Raw genomic sequence first — 19,196 nt, 5'->3', positions numbered from 1 at the left:
TCTTTTCGAAGCATTCTCCTGACTACCCCATGTTTTTCCATGGTGCCAGTATGCAGGGCTTCAGCCTTGTCTGCTCTATCCTCAGAGCATCTACCAGTATTGCATGTGTCTTCTCCTCTCCATTCTATAGATCACCATCCTCATTTAGGCCCTTTTTACATCTTTCCTTTAGTATTGCAATACTATCTTAACTTGCCTAAGTGCCTATAAGCATTTCCCCTTCCCAGTCCATTTTACATACTGCCACCAGATTCATCTTCCTGAAACACAGCACTGATCCTGCCCTCTTCAGCTTAAAGATATTTTGTGACTTAGTGTTCATTCTACTTAACCAACTCCAGCCTTGTCTTACACTATTCTCCTTCATGTACCACACACACCAACCAAATTAATAGACAGACTTTCAATTGCCCCACCTTTGAACCTTTGTTCATGTTATCCCTTCTCTTGTCTCCATGTGTTCAAATCCTACCCCAACCTGAAAGACTCAGCTCAAAGGGTCCTTCTGCACTGAAGTCTTTCTGAATTCCCATATTTGTCATTAGATCTCTGTGTGCTCTGTCTCTTTTTAGAGAAAAGCATATTTCAATTCATATGATCCTATTAGACATGGGTTAAAGTATAGGATATAAATGTGACTACCCAGACTCCAGCATAACATCAGTGCCTTTCCCTGGCATTTTTACCACTTCTTCACTGTAGCAACTAATTCCTGGGCCTTAATCAAATTTGGGTTCAGAGCAGAAATTGTTACCTCTCTCTTTTGGGACTCAAGGCAAGGCAGTTTTCTAACCTGTGGTGGTAAAATATAATTTGTATTGTCCATGAAAAGATGGACTTTAGAATCAGATGGCCTGAATGACAGCTTCATTATTTCCCAACTGTGTGAATTTAGGCAACAGACTTAACCTCTCTGAGCATCAGTGTATTCATCTGTTTGTAACCCTGACATGTCTCCTGGCCCCATGGGGTTCAATCTCTGCATAAATGGTAAAGAAACACTACCCAGAGGCCATAAGATATTTTTAAAATTAATTTATTTGTGCTTTCAAAGAACACCAAAAAGGAAATGGTTCATAACCTACCACATTTCTCAAATTTTCTTCCTCTGCTCCTTTATTATATCTAACCTAGACCCATCCCCAGCTGCGCGTGCACACACACACACACACACACACACACTGAATAAATAAATAAACACAAAAACACTGTCGACACCCCCAATCCTTGTTCCTCTATCTTCTTCCTCTCTCTGTCTCAGCCATATAATTTTCCATAGATTGACAGCCTCCCTGAATTGTCCCCTCCCTCTCAGGTCCTGTCTCTCTCTACCTATCTGAAATATCCAGGAAAAGAATTCACAATGCTTCTCCTTTTTTGAGTAAAAGTGAAGTGGGGGTAAAGGGGATAAAGGGGGAAGGTGCGTGACAGGCACACATTATTAACTCTTGTTCCTATCACATGCAGATAGAGACAATAAAAATATACTGCATATGGTTTTTAAGATGAGTAAGTAATGGTATGTGTAAAGCACCCAGCATATGTCTGGCATGCAATGTACATATAATGGTTGGTTAATGGTTCTATGATTTCCATTTGTTCCTTTTCTATTCTAATTCTCTAGAGAAATTCTCCATAATTTCACCTGTATTCTTGAACATACTAATTGTAGTTATTTTAAGGTTCTTAACTATTAACCCCAATACCTAGATCACCTACAGCTTTTTTTTCTATTGTCTCTTTTCTCTTGTGGTTTTCAGACATTGGTCTTGTCTTTTGGTGCACCTGATAATACTACAGTGAAAGATGTTGATTGCATCTAAATAAATTGTAGAGGCTCCAGTTGGTGTTGGTTTGCTTCCTTCAGAGAGGGCTCCCCCTGCCCTGCACTAAGCAGATAGAGTGGTGACAGATCATCTCATTCCCCTCTGAAGTTCTGCTGAGTCAAGGCTGGGCTGAGCCCTTCGAAGTCTCCGTCTGCTCCTCGTTTGCCCCCGGCCCTCCAGGACTTTCCACTGGAAACCAGTGGACTGCGTGTGTCCCTTCCCTTGGCCACTACAACACTCTACTTCTAGAGGCTTTCTCCTTAAGTGTTTTTTGTCTCTTGCTCTGTGCAGCCCCAGTATCTGCCAAATGTGCCAAGTGAAAAATTGGCTTGAGCACCCACCCTACCACTGCCAAGTCTCTACTACAAGATCTGCTGGTCTCCCTGTTCCCTTGCAAGTACCTCAGCAGGAGCAATCCTAGATTCTCAGCCACCACCCTGACTCCAACTCAGAACCGACATATGCCCTTATGGTAAAAGCAGTTGCAATAATTCCCTGATCTCTCTGGATTCTTTCCTTTCCAGACACTTAGCTGCCCTCATTTTTTTTTTTTTTTTTTTTTGTCACAGCACTTCCTCACTGTTTTCCAACAAATGGTTTCGCTATTTTTTCCAGCTTTTCTAACTGTTCTAGGCAGGAGGGCCAGTCTACCTCTGACCATTCCAATGTACTCTGATGCAGAACTAGATGCTTATTAAATGTTCATTGATTCCCCCTTTGCACCCTTTATCTTGCTAGACAACCCATAATACATTTTCTGGTTTACCCTTATCAGTTGGCATTCTACCATGTTCTCATTTCCAGGTTCCCAGGTTTCCTTACAATTATAAGCAGAGCTCAGTTCCTTCAATGCTGTCTGTTCATCCAGCCCTTCTTTAAGAGCAGTTCTTCTGTACAAAGTCCACGCTGCTATAAAATCTAGTTCCGGCCATTAGTGCCAGCCCACCAGGCCTCATCAACTATAAAAGTTGTGTGACTTTGCAAACTACACTTTACACATACTCCAAAACTTTAGTCAGCTGCAGCCTTAAGTGTTATTCCATTCCCTAATGTTTTTTACTTGACAATTGAATGTTGTATCTTTCTGTCCTCATAGGATACTTGTTTTATTTGAGTATTTTACTTCTTTTTCCTCAGAGAAATATTCCTTCATCAGATAAGCAAGGCTCTTGGTAAACTCATTTTCCAACCCTTTCTGAAAGATGTGTGCCATCCACCATTTCCATGAATTTCACTCCAGACACAAGAGAGCTATGTTTTTCCTTCATTCTTCAGCTTTATAGATCTATATCTAAAATTGTTAAATTGTTTTCATTTATTTTTTATTATTTTATTTATTTACTTTTAGACATAGGGGAAGGAGAGGAGAAAGAAAAGGAGAGAAACATCAATGTGTGGTTGTTTCTCGAACACCCCTGCACCGGGGACCTGGCCCACAACCCAGGCATGTGCCCTGACTGGGAATCAAACCAGTGACCTTGGTTTGCACAACAGCCAGGGCTAAATTATTTTTAAAGTAACAAAATTTAATAAACAGAATCTAATAATTATTATATGTATTTTTAATTTAAAATTTTTAACACTTCATGGTGCTTACTATGAGCCTGAAACAGTTCTAAACATTTCACAAAAAATATTAATTTATATTACCTCCATAACCCTCCTAGGAGGTAGCAATGATTGTCTCTATTTTACAGATGAGAAAGTGAGGCCCAGAGTGGTTAAGTACTTTCCCATGATCACACAGCTAGTAAATGGTAAAGCAGGATTGAACCCAGAAAGGTTGACTGCAGGACCCAAATGCTTAACCACTCAATAACCATGTGAAGTTCATTATTATATTGATTGCAGGAGTTCTCTAAAATACATTCACTACTCAGTAAGAATGCACAAAATAGCTTCTCCCAGGCTTTTTATCAGGAAAAGCTGTAAGGCTCCCTTCTAGCAAAAGTGGGTGGTGTGCATTTCTATGACACTTATCTAATCTTGACTCTATTATTGCTCTACCCTTATTTTTTCTTTGCACAATCCCCTTGTTGGTTTATTTTATCTTTGTGTTGTTGTATTTTTCTAAACTGGCAAAACTACTTTGTGGAATGTAGTGGGAAATACATATATATATAATCAATTTTTCCAAGTATTTATGAAATGAATCTATCCATCACCAGGAAAACATAATTTCAATTACCAAATCCTACTATGTAGTCTCAGTTATGCAGCTAGTGACTCATTTTCCACATCCTCATTTCTCTTACAAAGTCATGTCTGTATGAACTAGAAAAAGAAATGAAAATACCACCTAGGTCTTTCAGTTTCCTATTTAAAATGTCAGAGTCTCTGGAGATGCATTCCAGAGTTTTACTGGCCATGTCTGCCCTAATTGGCCACAGAAGTGACAGAATTCAAGCCGGAATGTGTCCAGCAGGAGTCTAAGTACACAGGCGATGACCTGGTTGGGCTGTAAATGGGTGGGGAAGTGGAAAATCCTTGGTTATATTAGGCATACAGTCAAGAGCAAGAATCCAAGCTGAGAGTGGGGTAATGGCAGGTCAGGAGCCATTTTCTGAAGGAAAAAAGAAACAATCAGGATGAGGTTAGAGTACAGCGCATGCAGGGAAACAGACAAGTGCTGGGACAGCAATGGGCTGGTGACCCAGCCTTGTCTGTTTCTCTCAGCTCATCTTTCGCCATGCCCCTTGGTCGTCCACTCCAGCCACATTAATAAATTACTAAATGTTCCTCAAGTATCCTGAACTGTTTCAGACCTCCACCTTTTTTCATGTTGCTCCTTTCCCCTTACATCTGTCCACTTGACAAATATCTACTCATTTCTTTCCAGATTTTGCTTAAACGCCTTCACTACAAGGCTTTTCCTGTACTCCTTCATTCCAGCTACAGCCAGCCCCCACTGATCCTTTTTGCCCCTTCCCACCCACATACCTTTTGCCACATCTATCTGGAGCTTCACATCACTGATAAGTGGTATAAATTTCCACCTTAGCTCTCTGATGTGAGAAATGTCACATTGCTATATTTTTCTAAATCAGATTTAGACTATATTAGCCCCCAAGTACCAGAATGTTGCCACATTTAATATTTTTATGAGTGTCTCTCCCCTTCCCTCACAGTCTTGGGGCTAAAAGTCCAGAAAATATGGGAAATGGCCCTTTGGTCTTCAGTACACTTCTAATACATTGTTGAATAGAAGTGGCAAGAGCAGATATCTTTGTCTTGTTCCTGATCTGGGGGGCAAAGCATCCAGTCTTTCACCACTCCCTACGATGTTAGCTGTTTGTAGAGACTTCGTCAGGCTGAGGAAGTTCCAGTCTAATCCTAGTGCGTTGAGTATTTTTATCATGAAAGGGTTTGGAATTTTATCAAATGCTTTTTCTGCATCTGTTGAAATGATCATGTAGTTTTTGGCCTTTGTTCTATTAACATGGTGTATTGCATTGTTTGATTTTGGGGTGTTAAACCAACCTTGCATTCCGAGGATAAATCCCACTTGGTTGTGGTACATAATCCTTTTTTATGTTACTGGATTTGGTTGGCTGATATGTTGTTGAGGGTTTTTGCATCTATATTCATAGGTGATATTGATCTATAATCTTCTTTTCTTGTGGTATCTTTTTCTGGCTTTAGTATCAGGGTTAATACAGGTCTCATGGAATAATTTAGAAAGTGTTTCTTCATCTATTTTTTTGGAAGAATTTATGAAGAATTAAAATTATTTCTTTAAAGCTTTTATAGAATTCCCAGTGACAATTTTATTTTATTTTATTTTTTGACAAAAGCATTTGTAAGCATTTAATGAATTCCCCTCCATGTAGCTTCAATCTACCAGCACACAAGCCCCACCAACACTCTCAATCTTCTCCTCAGCTCTCCTGCTGAAGAATTTGCCCTTCACAGTGACAGGCTGCTTTGGGAGCTCTCCCTCCTCAGAACTTTGTTGTAGCCCGATCGCACCACATCAATGATGGGAGCAGCTCCAGTCTTGTTCTTGGTAGCATTTACCTGTATCTGCTCACTGACCAAGGTACACAGTCTATCAAGGCTGACAGTGGGGCAGGAGCTGTGGTTCCTCTTTAAGTGGTCATGCCTCATACCAACTTTCCCAAAGTGACCTGGGTGATATTTGTCGAAGGCGATCCTGTGATGATGCAAGCTACCAGTATTACCTCGGGCTCCCAGGTGCTTCCCGTCCTTGCCAATGCAGCCATGGCCATGGCTCATATGACCCAAAGTTTCTGGGTCTTCCTCAGTGTGGATGGCAGAGGTTGGTGGCCGAGACACCCCAATGAGAGTTTTAATGGCATTGATGTAGGCCTTGCTAAACTGGCCAGTGATGCCATCTGGGCCTTAGCTTTTCTTTTGGAAAATTTCCTAATTACTAGTTCTTTATCTTTTCTTGTATTAGGCTTTATCAAAAAAAAGTTAATATAACAGACCTCAGGCTTCTATCCTTAGATAGTCCTACTTGCAAGATTGACCCTTGTGTGGGGCTCAAGGGGATGAGTGGAAGTGGAAGAGGGTCTAAGGGGAATAAATGGTAAGGAAAAAATACAATAAAAAAAAACTACTAAAAACAAAGATTTACCTGTGGCTGGCATCTGGGGATATGGGTTTGAAAAGTGTTTCCACCATTCCCTAAATAATACAAGTGGCACATTGTGCCTAAACTGTGCAAAAATATATGGTTTCTGCTAAACACCTGCTTTTCTTCTAGGACTCTAGAATTTTCACAGCTGCTAGGTACAGGGCACCTAGGTGACCAGTCCCCAATAAAAATTTGAGCACAAATTTGTAACTTCTCCTGGTGGACACTTTATACATGTTGTCACAATTCAATGCTGGAGGAAGTAAGCACATCTTTTGTGACTTCATAGGTAGAGGACTCTTGGAAGCTTGTGCCTGGCTTCCTCTGGACTTCACGAGCCTTTTCCCTTTGCTGATTTTGCTTTGTGTCCTTTTGCTGTAATGAATCATATCTATGAGTGTGACTATATGCTAAATCCTGTAAGTTCTCTTAGTGAATTGCTGAACCTGGGAGTGGTCCTGGGGACCCATGACACAGATTTATTCAGATTTTCTATTTCTTCTTGAGTCAGTCTCAGTAATTTGTGTCTTTCTAGGAATACATCCATTTCATCTGGGTTATCTGGTTTTTTTGCATATAATTGTTTATAATGTTTCCTTATTATCCTTTCAGTTTCTATAAGGTCAGCAGTGATGTCCCCCTTTTATTTTTATTTTAGTAATTTGGATATTTTTTCTTTTTTCCTTGAACAGTCTAGCTAAATGTTTGTCAATTTTGTTGGTCTTTTCAAAGAACAAACTTTTGTTTACATTGATTTTCTCTATTATTTTTCTATTCTCTAGTTCATTTCTTTCTACTTTAGTGTTATTTCATTTCCTTCCTTCTGCTTGCTTTAGTTTGGTTTCCTTTTTCTAGTTGCATAAGGTGGAAGGTTAGATTATTGATTTGAGGTCTCTTTTAAAAAATTGAGGAGTTTTCAGCTATAAATTTCTCTCTAAATACTGCTCAACCTGTTTTTAATAAATACTGGTATATTATGTTTTTGTTTTCACTCAACTCAAATTATTTCCTAATTTCTCTAGTGATTTCTTCTTTGAACCATTAATTATTTAGGAGTATGCTGTTTAATTTTCACATACTCATAAATTTCCCAAATTTCTTTTTGTTATTGATTTCTAATTGCATTCCACTTGGTCAGAGAAGATACTTTGGATGATTTTAATCTCTTTAAGTCTATTGTACCCTGACTTATGGCCTACCACATGGTCTGTCCTGGAGACTGTTCCATGTTTACTTGAGAAAAATGTATAACCTGATGTTTAGGGGTTTGCAATGTCTTTAACCACATTCTACTGTCTCTTTTTTGAAAGTGAGTGTGAGAGTAGCAGAGTAGTGAATATTGTAGCTTTCTTTTCTCCCCCCTCCTAGTCCTGCCTTCTGGTGTGAGAAAATAAGCAAATAATGTCGAATTAACCTAATTTCCTCCTGATGCCCTTCCACATACCAAAAAACCCCAGGCATGCCTGGCTTTCTCATAACCAGCTGTGACTCCTCTTCCTGGATGTGTCAGGACAATGAAATGTGTCTCTGCCTGCAAGCAAAGCAGACTGAGTGTTCTTGCTTGTCTCTCCTCTCAGTGGCTGCCTCAGAAACATGCCTTCTTGGGAACTGGTCAGTGCTTCTTTAAAAAAATGATTTTATTTATTTATTTTTCGTGAGAAGGGAAGGGAGGGAGAAAGAGAGGGAGAGAAACATCAATGTGTGAGAGAAACCCAACCAGGGACCTGGCCTGAAATCTAGGTATATGCCCTGACCCAGAATCAAAAAGGTGACCTTTCTTCAGTTTGTGGGTGATGCCCAACCCACTGAGCCACACCAGTCAGGGAGGTCAGCACTTCTTTAATCACTGTATTTGGTCCCAGACCATCATACTGAGGGCAGAGCAAGGGAACTCTGGTTTGGTGAGACTAGAGCTTTTACCTGCTATATAGTAAATTCCCACTGGGCCTTTTGGCAAGGCCTACACCAATGCCATTAAAACTGTCACTTCTACTCCTGTTTTCCCAGATACTGGAAGTGAGTAACCACATCCTCTTTCCCTTTGGTATCTGTAATGGATCCATTTGGCTGCAACTAACAGAAAACCAAAGTAACTCTAATTTGAGTAATTAAAAATTGATTTTTCTCATTAGCAAGAAGTATGAGGACAGACAATTACAAGCTGATGCAGTTGATCAGTGATACCATCAAAGACTCAAGCTCTGTCCATTTTTCCACTACAGCAACCATAGCAGGTATATTTCATTCTTATGCCTATTGCCTCCTGGTCACGAGATGGCTGTTGCAACTTAAGACTCAGTCCTGTCCTAAGGAGAAAGAAGGGGTAGGGTGCAGAGGCAAAAAACTTGCCAGAAGATTACAAAACTTTTTCAAAGCCCCATCCAACAACTTCTGCTTATGTCTCGTTATTTAAATCTAGGTTACAAGTCACCCCTAGACCAATCACTGAAAGGCTGGGAAATGGGTAGAGAGAAGGGAAAAGGAAAAGGGGAGGGGAAGCAGTGACCAGTCAACCAACAGTAGCTGCCACACCTTCCTTCCTAACCTTAGTAATGCAAAGTTAGGGCAAGGGTTGGGGAGGATGACTTTAGTATGACACACCATTCCATTCTGTCCCTGACACACCTGCTCAAAACAGAATCAGTCTCCACCTTCTAAAAATCCAAGCTCCCTGGCCTCTTCTCTGTAGCAAAGTCCCTAACTACAACATAGATACCTTTTCACCTGCCCTCTGTTAAATTCAGCATCTAACTCATGCTCCTTTCTTTAGAACTAGCAAAAGCATATTCTAAGTATTCAGCAGTCATCTATAGTCTTTAAATATTGCTTGATTTGAGAACCCTAAAGGCTGGCCTGGGACATCCCAGAAGATATCCCCATGCCAGTGCTTTTTCTCATCCTCAGAGACCTGCTGTAGCAGTTAGCCATTTCCATCACAGCTACAGCTGCCTGTACCAACAGGCCAACCCACGGCCTGGGTGACATGTTCAAGCTTGGGTCCTGGGTTTCAAATGTCCAAAGAAGTTAGAGATTCAGATTCCAAAACAGGGACCTTAAAGTTCAACTTCCCTACCTCTCACTTTCTCAGAATATTCCTAGAAATTACAGATAAATTAATATCTTTATCAAATTCTAATAAGGATGCATTTGTCTCTCTTCCTTTCAGAACCTTCTGTCAGCCTCTCTGCAAAAAGTTTTAAAGCATTTTGTAAAATCCTTTCAACTCAATCTATTCTGATAGTCCTCACATCAGGGGTTACTTTAGAGAGATCTCATTCGTTTCTGCATACCAATTCTCTAACAGAATCTTAGCTATAATCTCAAAATCAGTCAGCTGAAACTCTTGGGGTCATAGCTTTTTTGTACAATATTCAAAGATTCTTAGTAATCACATGAAGTAGCAAGTGAGAACTTTTTCCATAACACTAAAATGCAAGAAATGTTACGATACTATATTTAGCCTTCAGTGACTTGCCGCAGTGGCAAGATACTCCATTCTCCATGGAGTCTGGAAAGGTGATCAACCACCCAGTTTTCCCAGGAGTGAGGGGTTTTCTGGGAGACAGGACTTTCAGTGCTAAAAATGGGCTAACCAGATCAGTTGGCCATACAAAGTGTGGACAAACATTAGTTTGCAGTTCTTCCCCTTAGTATAGTATAAGCTCTAAGAGGACAATGAACATGCCTAGTGAATTTCTATATACCCACCCCTAGTGCTCAGACACAATAGGCACTCGATAAGTTCTCAATAAACAAACTAATTTACAAACAAATACATGAACCAGTATAAAAATAGAAAGTAATCATCATCATCATCATCCAAAGCCTGAGTTGATCTCAAAAGCCACATCAGAAGTTACTAGAGCCAGAAAAAGAAGATCAAACTACAAACACTAAAATGACAACAAACTCACAGCTATTAACAACTGAACCAAAAAAAAAAAAACCTAAGCAAACAACTAAAACAGGAACAGAATCACAGAAATGGTGATCACATGGAGGGTTATCAGTGAGGGAGTGGGAGGGAGAGAGAGGGGGAAAAGTACAGAGAATCAGAAGCATAAATGATAGGCAGAAAATACACAAGGGGAGGTTAAGAATAGTATAGGAAATGGAGAAGCCAAAGAACTAATATGTATGAGCCATGGACATGAACTAAAGGGGGGGAATGCAGGTGGGAGGGGGTGTGTAGGGCAGAGGGAAATAAAGGAGAGAAAATGGGACAATTGTAATAGCATAATCAATGAAATATTTTTTTAAAAAAAGGAAAAAAAAGAAGTTACTAGAGTCAACTGAAATGAAATGCCCTGCCACTTCCTACTTATCCCTCCCAGAGAACATCCCTTTCAAGTTTAAAGAGGCCCCGTCCCCAAGGAGGGGCAAACATGCACACATACACCATGACTTCTATGTTATCTATGTTCAATCTGATGGACCTGAGAAGCATCAGGTAGACCTTCCATCGTGAAGATCTGTTCTTCAGGAAGAAGCACATCTCCAGACATAAGCAAAATGTTGAAAAAGAATAAACTGCCGAAGGTATCTATCACCTACCCAACCTTACACACCTTCCAGAGTTCTGCGCTGCACAGAATGATGACAGTGATTTAAAGTGTCTAGAACCCCCACCACCATCTGACCCCAGCACATCCCCTAGGGGTGCAGCTCTAATGCTACAGTAGGTTTTTTCTGCTTCACTGTGTCACTTTCCACTTGTCTTCCACAAGATACTGACCTTCCTCTAGTCCCTTAATTTCTTTTTTCTTTTTGCCTTTTTATATTATTTCTTCCAACTTTTCAAATAAGTTAGAGTACTGTCTTTCATCTTACATAGTAGGGAGACTATTGCGTCTACCAACTATAATTGGTGATCACCTCAAGAAGGAGAACACAGTTCACAGAGTATAACAGTTCTAACTTCATATTTCTTGGAGTCTTGTAGTGTACCTTGAAAAACTAACAGAAAATTTTCTCATTTCCATGTCTGGTTTCAAAGGGTGCACTTCGAAAAGTTGCTCATAAGTCTTTTTGTCTCCTTACCCGCGTGCTAACTAACCTCTGATCCCCATGGTACATGGCAAAGTGTCACCACTCTGTTCTGCAGTACCCTTTGCTCAGAGTCACTGCCCCTGGAATTCTGATCCTTTTTCTGTCCTGTGACTGGCTGAAGTGATCTCAAAAGCCCCATCCCCCAATCCCACCCCCACCTTGTTGTACCAAAGGTTTCCTCTCCCTGTTCCCCCCCTCCTCCTCTCGATGCACAGGCAACTTTGACCACCAGCTTCTCACACCCTCCCTGAGTATTCAAGAGGTTCCCCTACCAGCCCATCCCACCCCAGTCATGCAACACAGCCAGGCTCTACCACCCTCCAGATAAGACCTGAATTTTCACAACACCCCATGCAGGTCTTTGTCCCAAGGCTCTGTTTTTAAGAATTATAATTCTTGCCCTGACTGATGTGGCTAAGTGGTTTGGGCATTGCCCAGTGGACTGAAAAGTCACTGGTTTGATGACCAATCAGGTCACATGCCTGGGTTGCGGGCTAGGTCCCCGGTTGGGGTCATGCAGGAGGCAGCTGATCAATATTTTTCTCACACATCAATGTTTCCCTCTCTTTCTCTCTTTCTAAAAATAAGTAAATAAAAATAAGTATTGCTTCAATAGTAATAATTTTTTTAAAGAATTATAATTCTTAAAACTCTATGTTTATCATTAATACATTAGCCCTCTCAGGGGTAAACACCTACTTCAGGTTAAACGGCATCTCTTAACTCATCTCTGTACCATCAACCCTTTTGTGTACCTCCTGGACCAGCACTTAGGGACACTGGTGATTCAGCCCCTCCCAGAGCCGGGGCGGGGAGGTGGGGGGTGGCTCAACCCTCCCTGACACCAACCCCCTCCAGGAACTCGAGGGAAACCTCAGCTGGGATTGCAAATGTTCCAAAGACTGAAGATGAACCAGAGTTTATGTATGTCCTCCTTTCAGAAAAGAGAATGGCTGCTGTTGGCCAAAGGGGAGCCCCCGAGCCGAGGACGCAGCCTGAGAGAGCCTGCCAGCACCTTCTATGTGATCGTGCCCTCACGATCCCCCACCCTGCTGGTGAAGGCGGTGGCCACGAGAGAACTCATGCTGCCCAGCCCCTTTGCACTGCTTCCTGAGAACCCACCTGATGACAGCCTTCAGGTTGTGGAGGCAAGTGGAGCCCGATCTCAGGAGAGAGGTAGACAGGAGAGAAGAGACAGGAATTCGGGAAAGTGGTGCGGGAGAAGAAGGAGCCAGTGAGGGGAAGGACAGGGAGCTGAGGGAGAAGTGGTCCCAAGAGTGGTGAGAGGGTCAGAGAAGAAACAAAGGTAGGAACTGAGGCCAGGGAGGAGGAAGTAAGCAGTAATGGTGTGTCCCCACAGGCCTCTCTCTCGGCATTATGGGCGAGCATGTGTGCATCTATTCCGGTGTGCTGAGGGAAAGAGAAAAAGGCAGAGATGTAGGTGCCCAGAATAGAAAGGGCTTTAAAATCAGACTCCAATGCACAGGAGAGAATATCTCTGAAGGCCATTGCTCCTGCTCCTCTTCCTTGGATCTAGATTCTGGGCTTCCTCTGCCTGCCTCCCCAGCCTAGGGGCAGGAGAGTGACTCTGAGTGGGGAGAACTGGAGCCACCTCCCTGCTGGGTCCCTGGCTTCTGTACAGAGAAGACAGAGCCTGGGATTGTGCTCTCAGCTTGGCGGCCATGGGGATGCAGAGAGAGGTGGGCGCAAGTGGCTGTGGCTTGCTCAGCGTCTCACTTCAGGGCCAGTGGTTCCTGGCACAGGATGTTGTGGCCGGAAAACCTGACTGCTCAGGAATGCTGTGCTCGCGTGTCCTCTGGTTATGCTCACCTGGCAGGCAGGCCGAGAACTCAGTGTACTTGCCTTGAAGACTGTGAGCTCCCCCAGGCCATGGACACACCCTCCCTCACAGCATTGCACACAGGACCCCTTGTAACTCTCACAGTGCTTTGGAATCCCGTGACACACTTCTTGAGCTGGAGCATTCAGTGCCCCTAACCACTCAGGGTTGCTCCAACTTCTTGTACCTGTGCCTGACACTTGCCTCACAAACACTCAGACCTGGGGCCTATGAGACGCTCATCTATCCCACAGTCTGCAGAGACACGCTGGGTCTTCACACCTCCTCCGGCCTCTTACACACAAAGGGCTGTGCCTGACATCTTGTGTTCTGTGACCTCAAGTTCCCCACGTGAGGCTCCTCTTCTCTTCCTCAGAACGTACTGGACCTCCTGGAGCTAGAGCCCACCTACAACCCCTTACAGGTTTGGAGTCACCTGTACTCACACCTGAGCAGCACCTTTGCCAAGCCTCAGGGCCGTCACCACCCAAGCTGGGAGAGCCGGGCCCTGAGAAAGGTATGGATCTCCTCCTTACTCCCCTTCCTTCCCTCTATGTCCAGAACCCAAGGGCCCCCGTGTCCTGTGCCCAATACCCACCCTACTCTCACCCCAGGGTGTAGCCCTTTTCCCTGGATTCCCCTAGTGGAGAAGAGAGCCAGGCCTCTAGGGAGGAAAAAGAACAGCCCTTTGCCCTAGACAAAGGAAATTACAGCCCCTCTCCAGCGGGGTAGCTCTTCTGCCTGGGCATTGACATATGATAACATTCAGGTATCTTAATTTAGTGTTTAGTCATAAAACAGACCATTGTCCCACTAAGGAAACCAGCTGCACTGGAACTACACCATAGCCCTTCATCGAAAGGAAAGGCTGAAGGGAAAGAAATGCCCCAGGGAAGAGAAGTTAGCATTTACTGAGCACCAGTCCTATGCCAGGTGCTGTGACAAGCCCTTTCACATATAATTTTCTCATTTACTCCTCACAGCATCCCTGCAAGGTAAGCACTATGCTCATTTTTCAGGTAAGCAAAGAGAGGCTGACCAAGGTTAGTAGCTTGTAGAGAGGGCTCTAGTGACAAGGGCTAAAGAGAAGAGTAATTGAATGGAGTTACTTTTATAAAATCCATATTTTATAATGTTTGAGCTTCCTTTTGCTCTTATTCACTTTTTCTAGTTTCACAGCAATAGAGCCTTTAGAAACACTACTTTCCCTTAGCTGAAGTTACAAGAGATGTTTCCAGACCAGGAGGAACAGAACCCACATAAGTTAGCTGGTAGGCAAGCCAACAGAGCAGGAACACTCAGCCAGGGCATGGGCACGGGGGAAGCTGGAGTCCAGGGGACTCCACTGCCCTGAGCCTCGAGGCTGTCACTCTAGGGTTGGGACAAGGGAAGGAGTTAGGACAGCAGACCCAGAAGGCAATGGGATAGGAGATAAGGAAATCCGATCTTCAGAGGTGACTCTGCTCATTTTCTTTCCAGGCTGGGCAGTTGCAAACAAATCGAGTTCGAGCTACGGTGGCCCCTCTACCTATGACTTCAGCCCCTGGCAGAGCCCCCAAGGTGCCAGCAGCCAGCAAAGCCTCCTCAGAAGCCATCTTCCAGCTTTCTGAGGAGGAGGAAGAGGAGGAGGAGTACCCCTCAGGGCCTTAAGTAACCAGCACCAGAGCCTGGCCGCCCTGCTCAACCACATCCATGATAGGGCTCACCCGATGGTGTTCTGAGGCCAGGTTTGCCTTCCATCCACCTGAGCCTCGGTGAGCTCTAGGTGACTGAGAAACAGCCTTCCCCTCCTCTGTCCCCAGTCCTGCCACCACCCCACTCAGCCTGGGAAGAGGCACAAGAACCAAGCCTCTTGCTTCTCCAAGCAGCAAGTTTTCTTTTGGGTCATTTGATACTGTTAACACAGATGAAGATTAAACACCCAGTAAACCAACACCATTGTTAGGAGCATTTCCAGCCCTGAATTTCTCCTTGTAGCTCTATGTAAGCAGGTGGATGTCATATAACCTCCAGGAAACTGGGCCTCAATAAACAAGGATATTTTCAGAGCTCATGAAAAACAAGGACTGAAATCCAAGCCTGTGCCCCTCTCCCTACCACGCTGTATGCAGTTCCGTTTAGGCTCCAGACAGAAAAGTGACTGGTGCTCATTACCTATGAGCAAAGTTGTATGGGTGGGGTTGGGGATCCTGTGGCTGAGAACAGGGGAGCGGATGACATGAAAAAGACCTATTCCCTTCCTGTTCCCCTCTCTTCACCTGCCTAGCTTCCCATCAGCGCTGTGCTCCAAATTGCACCAAGTACTTGAAAAACTTAACCCCTTCCATACCAACAACCCTGTGAGGTACAGCCTGTTATTAAGTGTTCTCAGTTTACAAAGGACAGCAGGGGTAACTGGGGGTTGCAGATGTTATAAAATTCACCCAAGGCCACAGAGATAGAGTCAAGCCCAGATGGGCTGGATGGACCACCCAAGCTTTGAACAGGCAGTCAGCTCAGCACGCCGCCCTGGGGCCCTTCCCTCCTTGCACAGCCCCCAGCACATTCCTGGTTGTCCTGTGCTGTGCCCTCCACACCCACAGCACACCCTGCCTCTGTGTCCTCTCTGTGACCATTCACACACATAGACCTCTTAAATCCAAACTGATTTTAATGAGAATACAACTTTTTAAAAAATAAATCTCTGGCAAAGAACAATGCAGAGGAAAGGATCCAGGCACAGTCCAGCATCTCCCTATAGCCTCCATGCAGGCCCCTCCCACTGTACTGACCCTTTCTGCAGATCTGGTCCAGCAGCTTTCCATTCCTTTTGGGCAGATGGCTTAAGGTTGATGGTGTCCCCAGGCCCCACCCCCCAGGCCCCTGCCATCTGTCCCACTTCCAGGACTTCCAGGGATTAAACATTCTTCCCTTGACTCCCCTGATATGTCTGGTCCCCCAGTCTCACACAGGCCCCTCCAGCCCTCTGGTTTCCACTGGTTCTAAAAGGTTTCTTTGATCCCCAATGCCACCTCTCCATGGTCCTACCAGCTCCCCAAGCCTCGCCCAGCTTCTCATGTGGAGCCCTCTGACTTGACCCCAATCCTGTCAGCCTCCGCTCTAGAGAACTCACAGTCCCAGCTCCCTGAGGCTCTGCTCTTCTGGACCTGGCTGTACAGGGCAGTGTCTGAGCTGTGGCTTTTGCTGCCACTGCCAGTTGCAGCACCAGGTTCAGGGAAGGCCAGGCCCTGGGGCTTGGGAGCTGGCAGGGGCTTTGTGATCCGAGAAGGGGGAGGCACGGCGTAGTCATCTGTGGCAGGGTTGTAGGGGAGCTCATAGCCCTCCTCTTTCACTCGAGCCTGGCACCACCATGCATCCTTGGGTTCCTGAGGCAAATCGTAAAGGCCCCGGAGAGCGGCTGGAGCCAGGCCTTCGGGTTCATCATAGATGGGGTCCTCTTTGGGGTCCTTCAGCTTGGCCTTCATCAACTGCTGCTGCACATGCTCATACAAGTTCCAATAGAGAGTTTTCTTTAACTGTACCCTTTCCCCTGCCAGCGCAGGGGTGCTGTCCAAAGGGTCTGAGTAGAGGGAATCCTGGGAAGGACCTGGAGGAACTCGCAGGGAGTCTAAGGGTTCAGCATACAGGACCGGAGGGCTGCCTGGGAGCTCCTGGGCACCAGGGTGGGAAGCCAGCTTCTGCTCTGCCAGTTCTTCTCGGGAATCAGCTCTAACAACATCCTGTCCCTGACCAGCCTTGCCCTGGGCCTTCTGCCGTTGGATAGCGGTCTCAACAGCCTGAAAGATGTCATTTCCCTGTGCTGTCTGGAAGGTGAATGTTCCAGGGCCAGAGGGACAGCGCCGGCCAGCCTCAAATGAGAACATTACCTGAAAGGAGGAGGAAGGGAAGCACATTACCAAGAGCCATCAGGCATGGTGAGTCACAGGGCCAAACTAGTTAGGGGGTCTACAAAGAAAAGACTAGCTGGGGAGGGAGGTGGGCTCCTGGGCTAGGCAAAAAAGGGTTATCAGAAGGCAGAGCTTCCCACCTTCCTGCCCTGCCCTGTCCCACGCAACACAGCCCACAGCCCTGGCCCCAGAAAGTCAACCCTCCAGGACAGCATAGCCACCTTGTCTCGGCCGTAGCGACGCAACAGAGTGTAGGGCCAAGAGAGGAGTGGCTCCAGTATCTGATTCTGAGTTCCCACAGTCAGGAGAGTCAGCCTCTCAGCCTCCACCCTCAGCACATAGGAGCCTTGCAGGCCACAGCGCTCAGCAGCTTCAGTCCTCTGCACAGTTACCCAGAACTGGGATCCTGGAGGGAATACACAATTAGCCTGGCACCTGACCAGGAAGTGGGGGGGCAGATCATCCCAGCACTCAACTTGAAAGCCAGCTCTCAGAAACTTCCTACTTCCGAATGGGTCCCTGGACCCTCTAATCAGCCCCTTCCCAGGGCACCTTTCCACCCCATCCCTGCCCGACTGTTCAGGCGGCTACCTTCCCAGGTGGGGCTATACAGCGAGTTCTCCAGCATCTCCAGGGCAGTAAGCTTGGGTGGGTTCTCGGCAGGCGACAGAGGCCAGCTGCCTTTCTGGGGTAAAGAGAAAAGAGTATCTAAGACCCTGTCATTCCCTCAATGCGGTTCTGAGGGTCTGAGACAGCCCAGTTCCTCCGCCGCTGTAACTACCCCCACCCCGAATCACCTCTAGGGCCCCAATTCGGCTCGTCCCAGCCCCTCGCGGGCAATCCTGGCCCCCTCACCGGAAAGGCGTTTAGGCACAGCGTTTGCACCCAGGCGGCGCTGGACGGGGCATCGGCGGCCAGCAGATGGGAGCGCTGTGCTGTGTCCAGGCGGAAGGCAGAGGCCCCAGGTTCAGGGAGACTCTCCAGAACCACCGGCACCACGCTCACACACTCGGCTAGACGGATCACCTTGCAGTCCAGGCGGCGCGAGGCCACTCGGCCCCCTCCGGAGCTCGACCCCTTGTGATCGAAGAACTCGAGGCGCGCTACGCCGTGGGGGCTGGCCGGGTAGAGCACGGCCCAGGTCTTCCTCCACCTCTGCGGAAAAAACGCGAGAGACGCTGGGGAGGCAGCGGGCGAGGGCCGACGACGGGGAAGGGGGGACTCGCGCAAGCCTTGGCGACCGGGCTGAAGTTACCCGAAGAGGACGCCGCGGAGTCTCCCAGGGCCAGAGAGGGCGTGCCCCCGGCTGGCAGCCGGCTCCTCGCAGTGCGCGAAGAGACTTCGCGGGAACTTCGCGGGGCTCTCGGCTCCCGCGCCGCGCTCCTACCCGCTGCCCCCTGCTTCCTGGGCTCTATCACCCACCCCTAGCTCTAATGGGGTTCGACACCCCTGCCCCAGACTACCTTGGTACCGAAACGCTGACTCTGCAAGAAGAGCGGCCCCTCCATCACGGCCCCGTCCATGGCCCCCGGCGGTTCCTTCTTTGCTTCCTGGCCTCGCAGGCTGGAGGCGGGGCGGAGGCGGGGCGGGGGCGGGGCGGGGCGGGCCCGCCCGAGGCGTTCCCGCTCGGGGCCCCAGACCCCACGGACAGCGAAGGGGGAGGAGAGAGAAGAGCAAGATGAAACGGGGCGCGGGGTGGGAGGCGGGGGGTCCCCAGGTAAGCTGGACGGCGCACTCCCTCCCGGCCTCTACCTTACCCCCAGCCCTGGCACAAGTGGCTCCACCAAGAGAAACCTCGCGGTTTCCTCCAGAGCGCTCTGGCGCCTGGGCTGGGGAGCTGCGCGTGACATCATATGCTCAACGTGACATAGTAGTGAAGGCTGTGACATCACCTGGGAAGTGCTGACGGGCATCCTGGGGACCCGGTGGGACCATGGGGTCCTCCTAGCCTCATTTCCCCCGACCAGACCCGTCCCAATCCTGGCTATTTACTC

The 19,196-nt window shown here is 46.4% G+C and overlaps 2 protein-coding genes and 1 pseudogene across 4 annotated transcripts in view; 1 reads left to right on the top strand and 2 right to left on the bottom strand.

The window, feature by feature from the left end:
- The window catches only part of LOC114499875 (meiosis 1 associated protein), a 59,968-nt gene extending 44,605 nt beyond the window's left edge, over nucleotides 1-15,363 (top strand). The window contains exons 7-10 of one of the 2 annotated variants that reach the window (XM_028516377.2): nucleotides 12,417-12,623; nucleotides 13,692-13,832; nucleotides 14,299-14,310; nucleotides 14,795-15,363. In XM_028516377.2, coding sequence (XP_028372178.1) covers nucleotides 12,417-12,623; nucleotides 13,692-13,832; nucleotides 14,299-14,310; nucleotides 14,795-14,965 — 531 coding nt within the window. In that variant the 3' untranslated portion in view covers nucleotides 14,966-15,363. The remainder of the gene's footprint in view (nucleotides 1-12,416; nucleotides 12,624-13,691; nucleotides 13,833-14,298; nucleotides 14,311-14,794) is intronic. The other variant, XM_028516376.2, reaches the window with a different exon arrangement.
- Nucleotides 5,582-6,145, bottom strand: LOC114500813 (annotated as a pseudogene).
- A 582-nt stretch (nucleotides 15,364-15,945) lies between the features above and the next one.
- DOK1 (docking protein 1) lies at nucleotides 15,946-18,832 on the bottom strand. 2 transcript variants are annotated; one of them, XM_028517586.2, is made up of 5 exons: nucleotides 18,666-18,832; nucleotides 18,058-18,357; nucleotides 17,794-17,887; nucleotides 17,424-17,608; nucleotides 15,946-17,181 (listed from the first exon to the last, which is right to left on the bottom strand). In XM_028517586.2, the coding sequence occupies exons 1-5, from the start codon at nucleotides 18,723-18,725 to the stop codon at nucleotides 16,369-16,371; spliced, it is 1,452 nt and encodes a 483-aa protein (XP_028373387.1). In that variant the 5' UTR covers nucleotides 18,726-18,832; the 3' UTR covers nucleotides 15,946-16,368. The 2 variants fall into 2 exon arrangements, with proteins under 2 accessions (XP_028373387.1, XP_035884093.1); XM_036028200.1 differs by lacking the exons at nucleotides 17,794-17,887; nucleotides 18,666-18,832 and having other exon boundaries at nucleotides 18,058-18,193.
- Nucleotides 18,833-19,196: the final 364 nt, after the last annotated feature.

Source organism: Phyllostomus discolor, chromosome 6, assembly GCF_004126475.2.
Source record: "Phyllostomus discolor isolate MPI-MPIP mPhyDis1 chromosome 6, mPhyDis1.pri.v3, whole genome shotgun sequence".
In the NCBI taxonomy this organism is placed as follows: domain Eukaryota; kingdom Metazoa; phylum Chordata; class Mammalia; order Chiroptera; family Phyllostomidae; genus Phyllostomus; species Phyllostomus discolor.
This window is presented reverse-complemented; position numbering and strand designations above follow the sequence as displayed.

Excerpts from the sequence above, each read along its gene's own strand:
- DOK1 (XM_028517586.2), bottom strand. The coding sequence starts at position 18,725 with ATGGACGGGGCCGTGATGGAGGGGCCGCTCTTCTTGCAGAGTCAGCGT. Across the intron at positions 17,609-17,793 it reads GTATAGCCCCACCTGGGAAG|GATCCCAGTTCTGGGTAACT; the intron begins GTAGCCGCCTGA and ends TATTCCCTCCAG. Across the intron at positions 17,182-17,423 it reads GTCGCTACGGCCGAGACAAG|GTAATGTTCTCATTTGAGGC; the intron begins GTGGCTATGCTG and ends TCCTCCTTTCAG.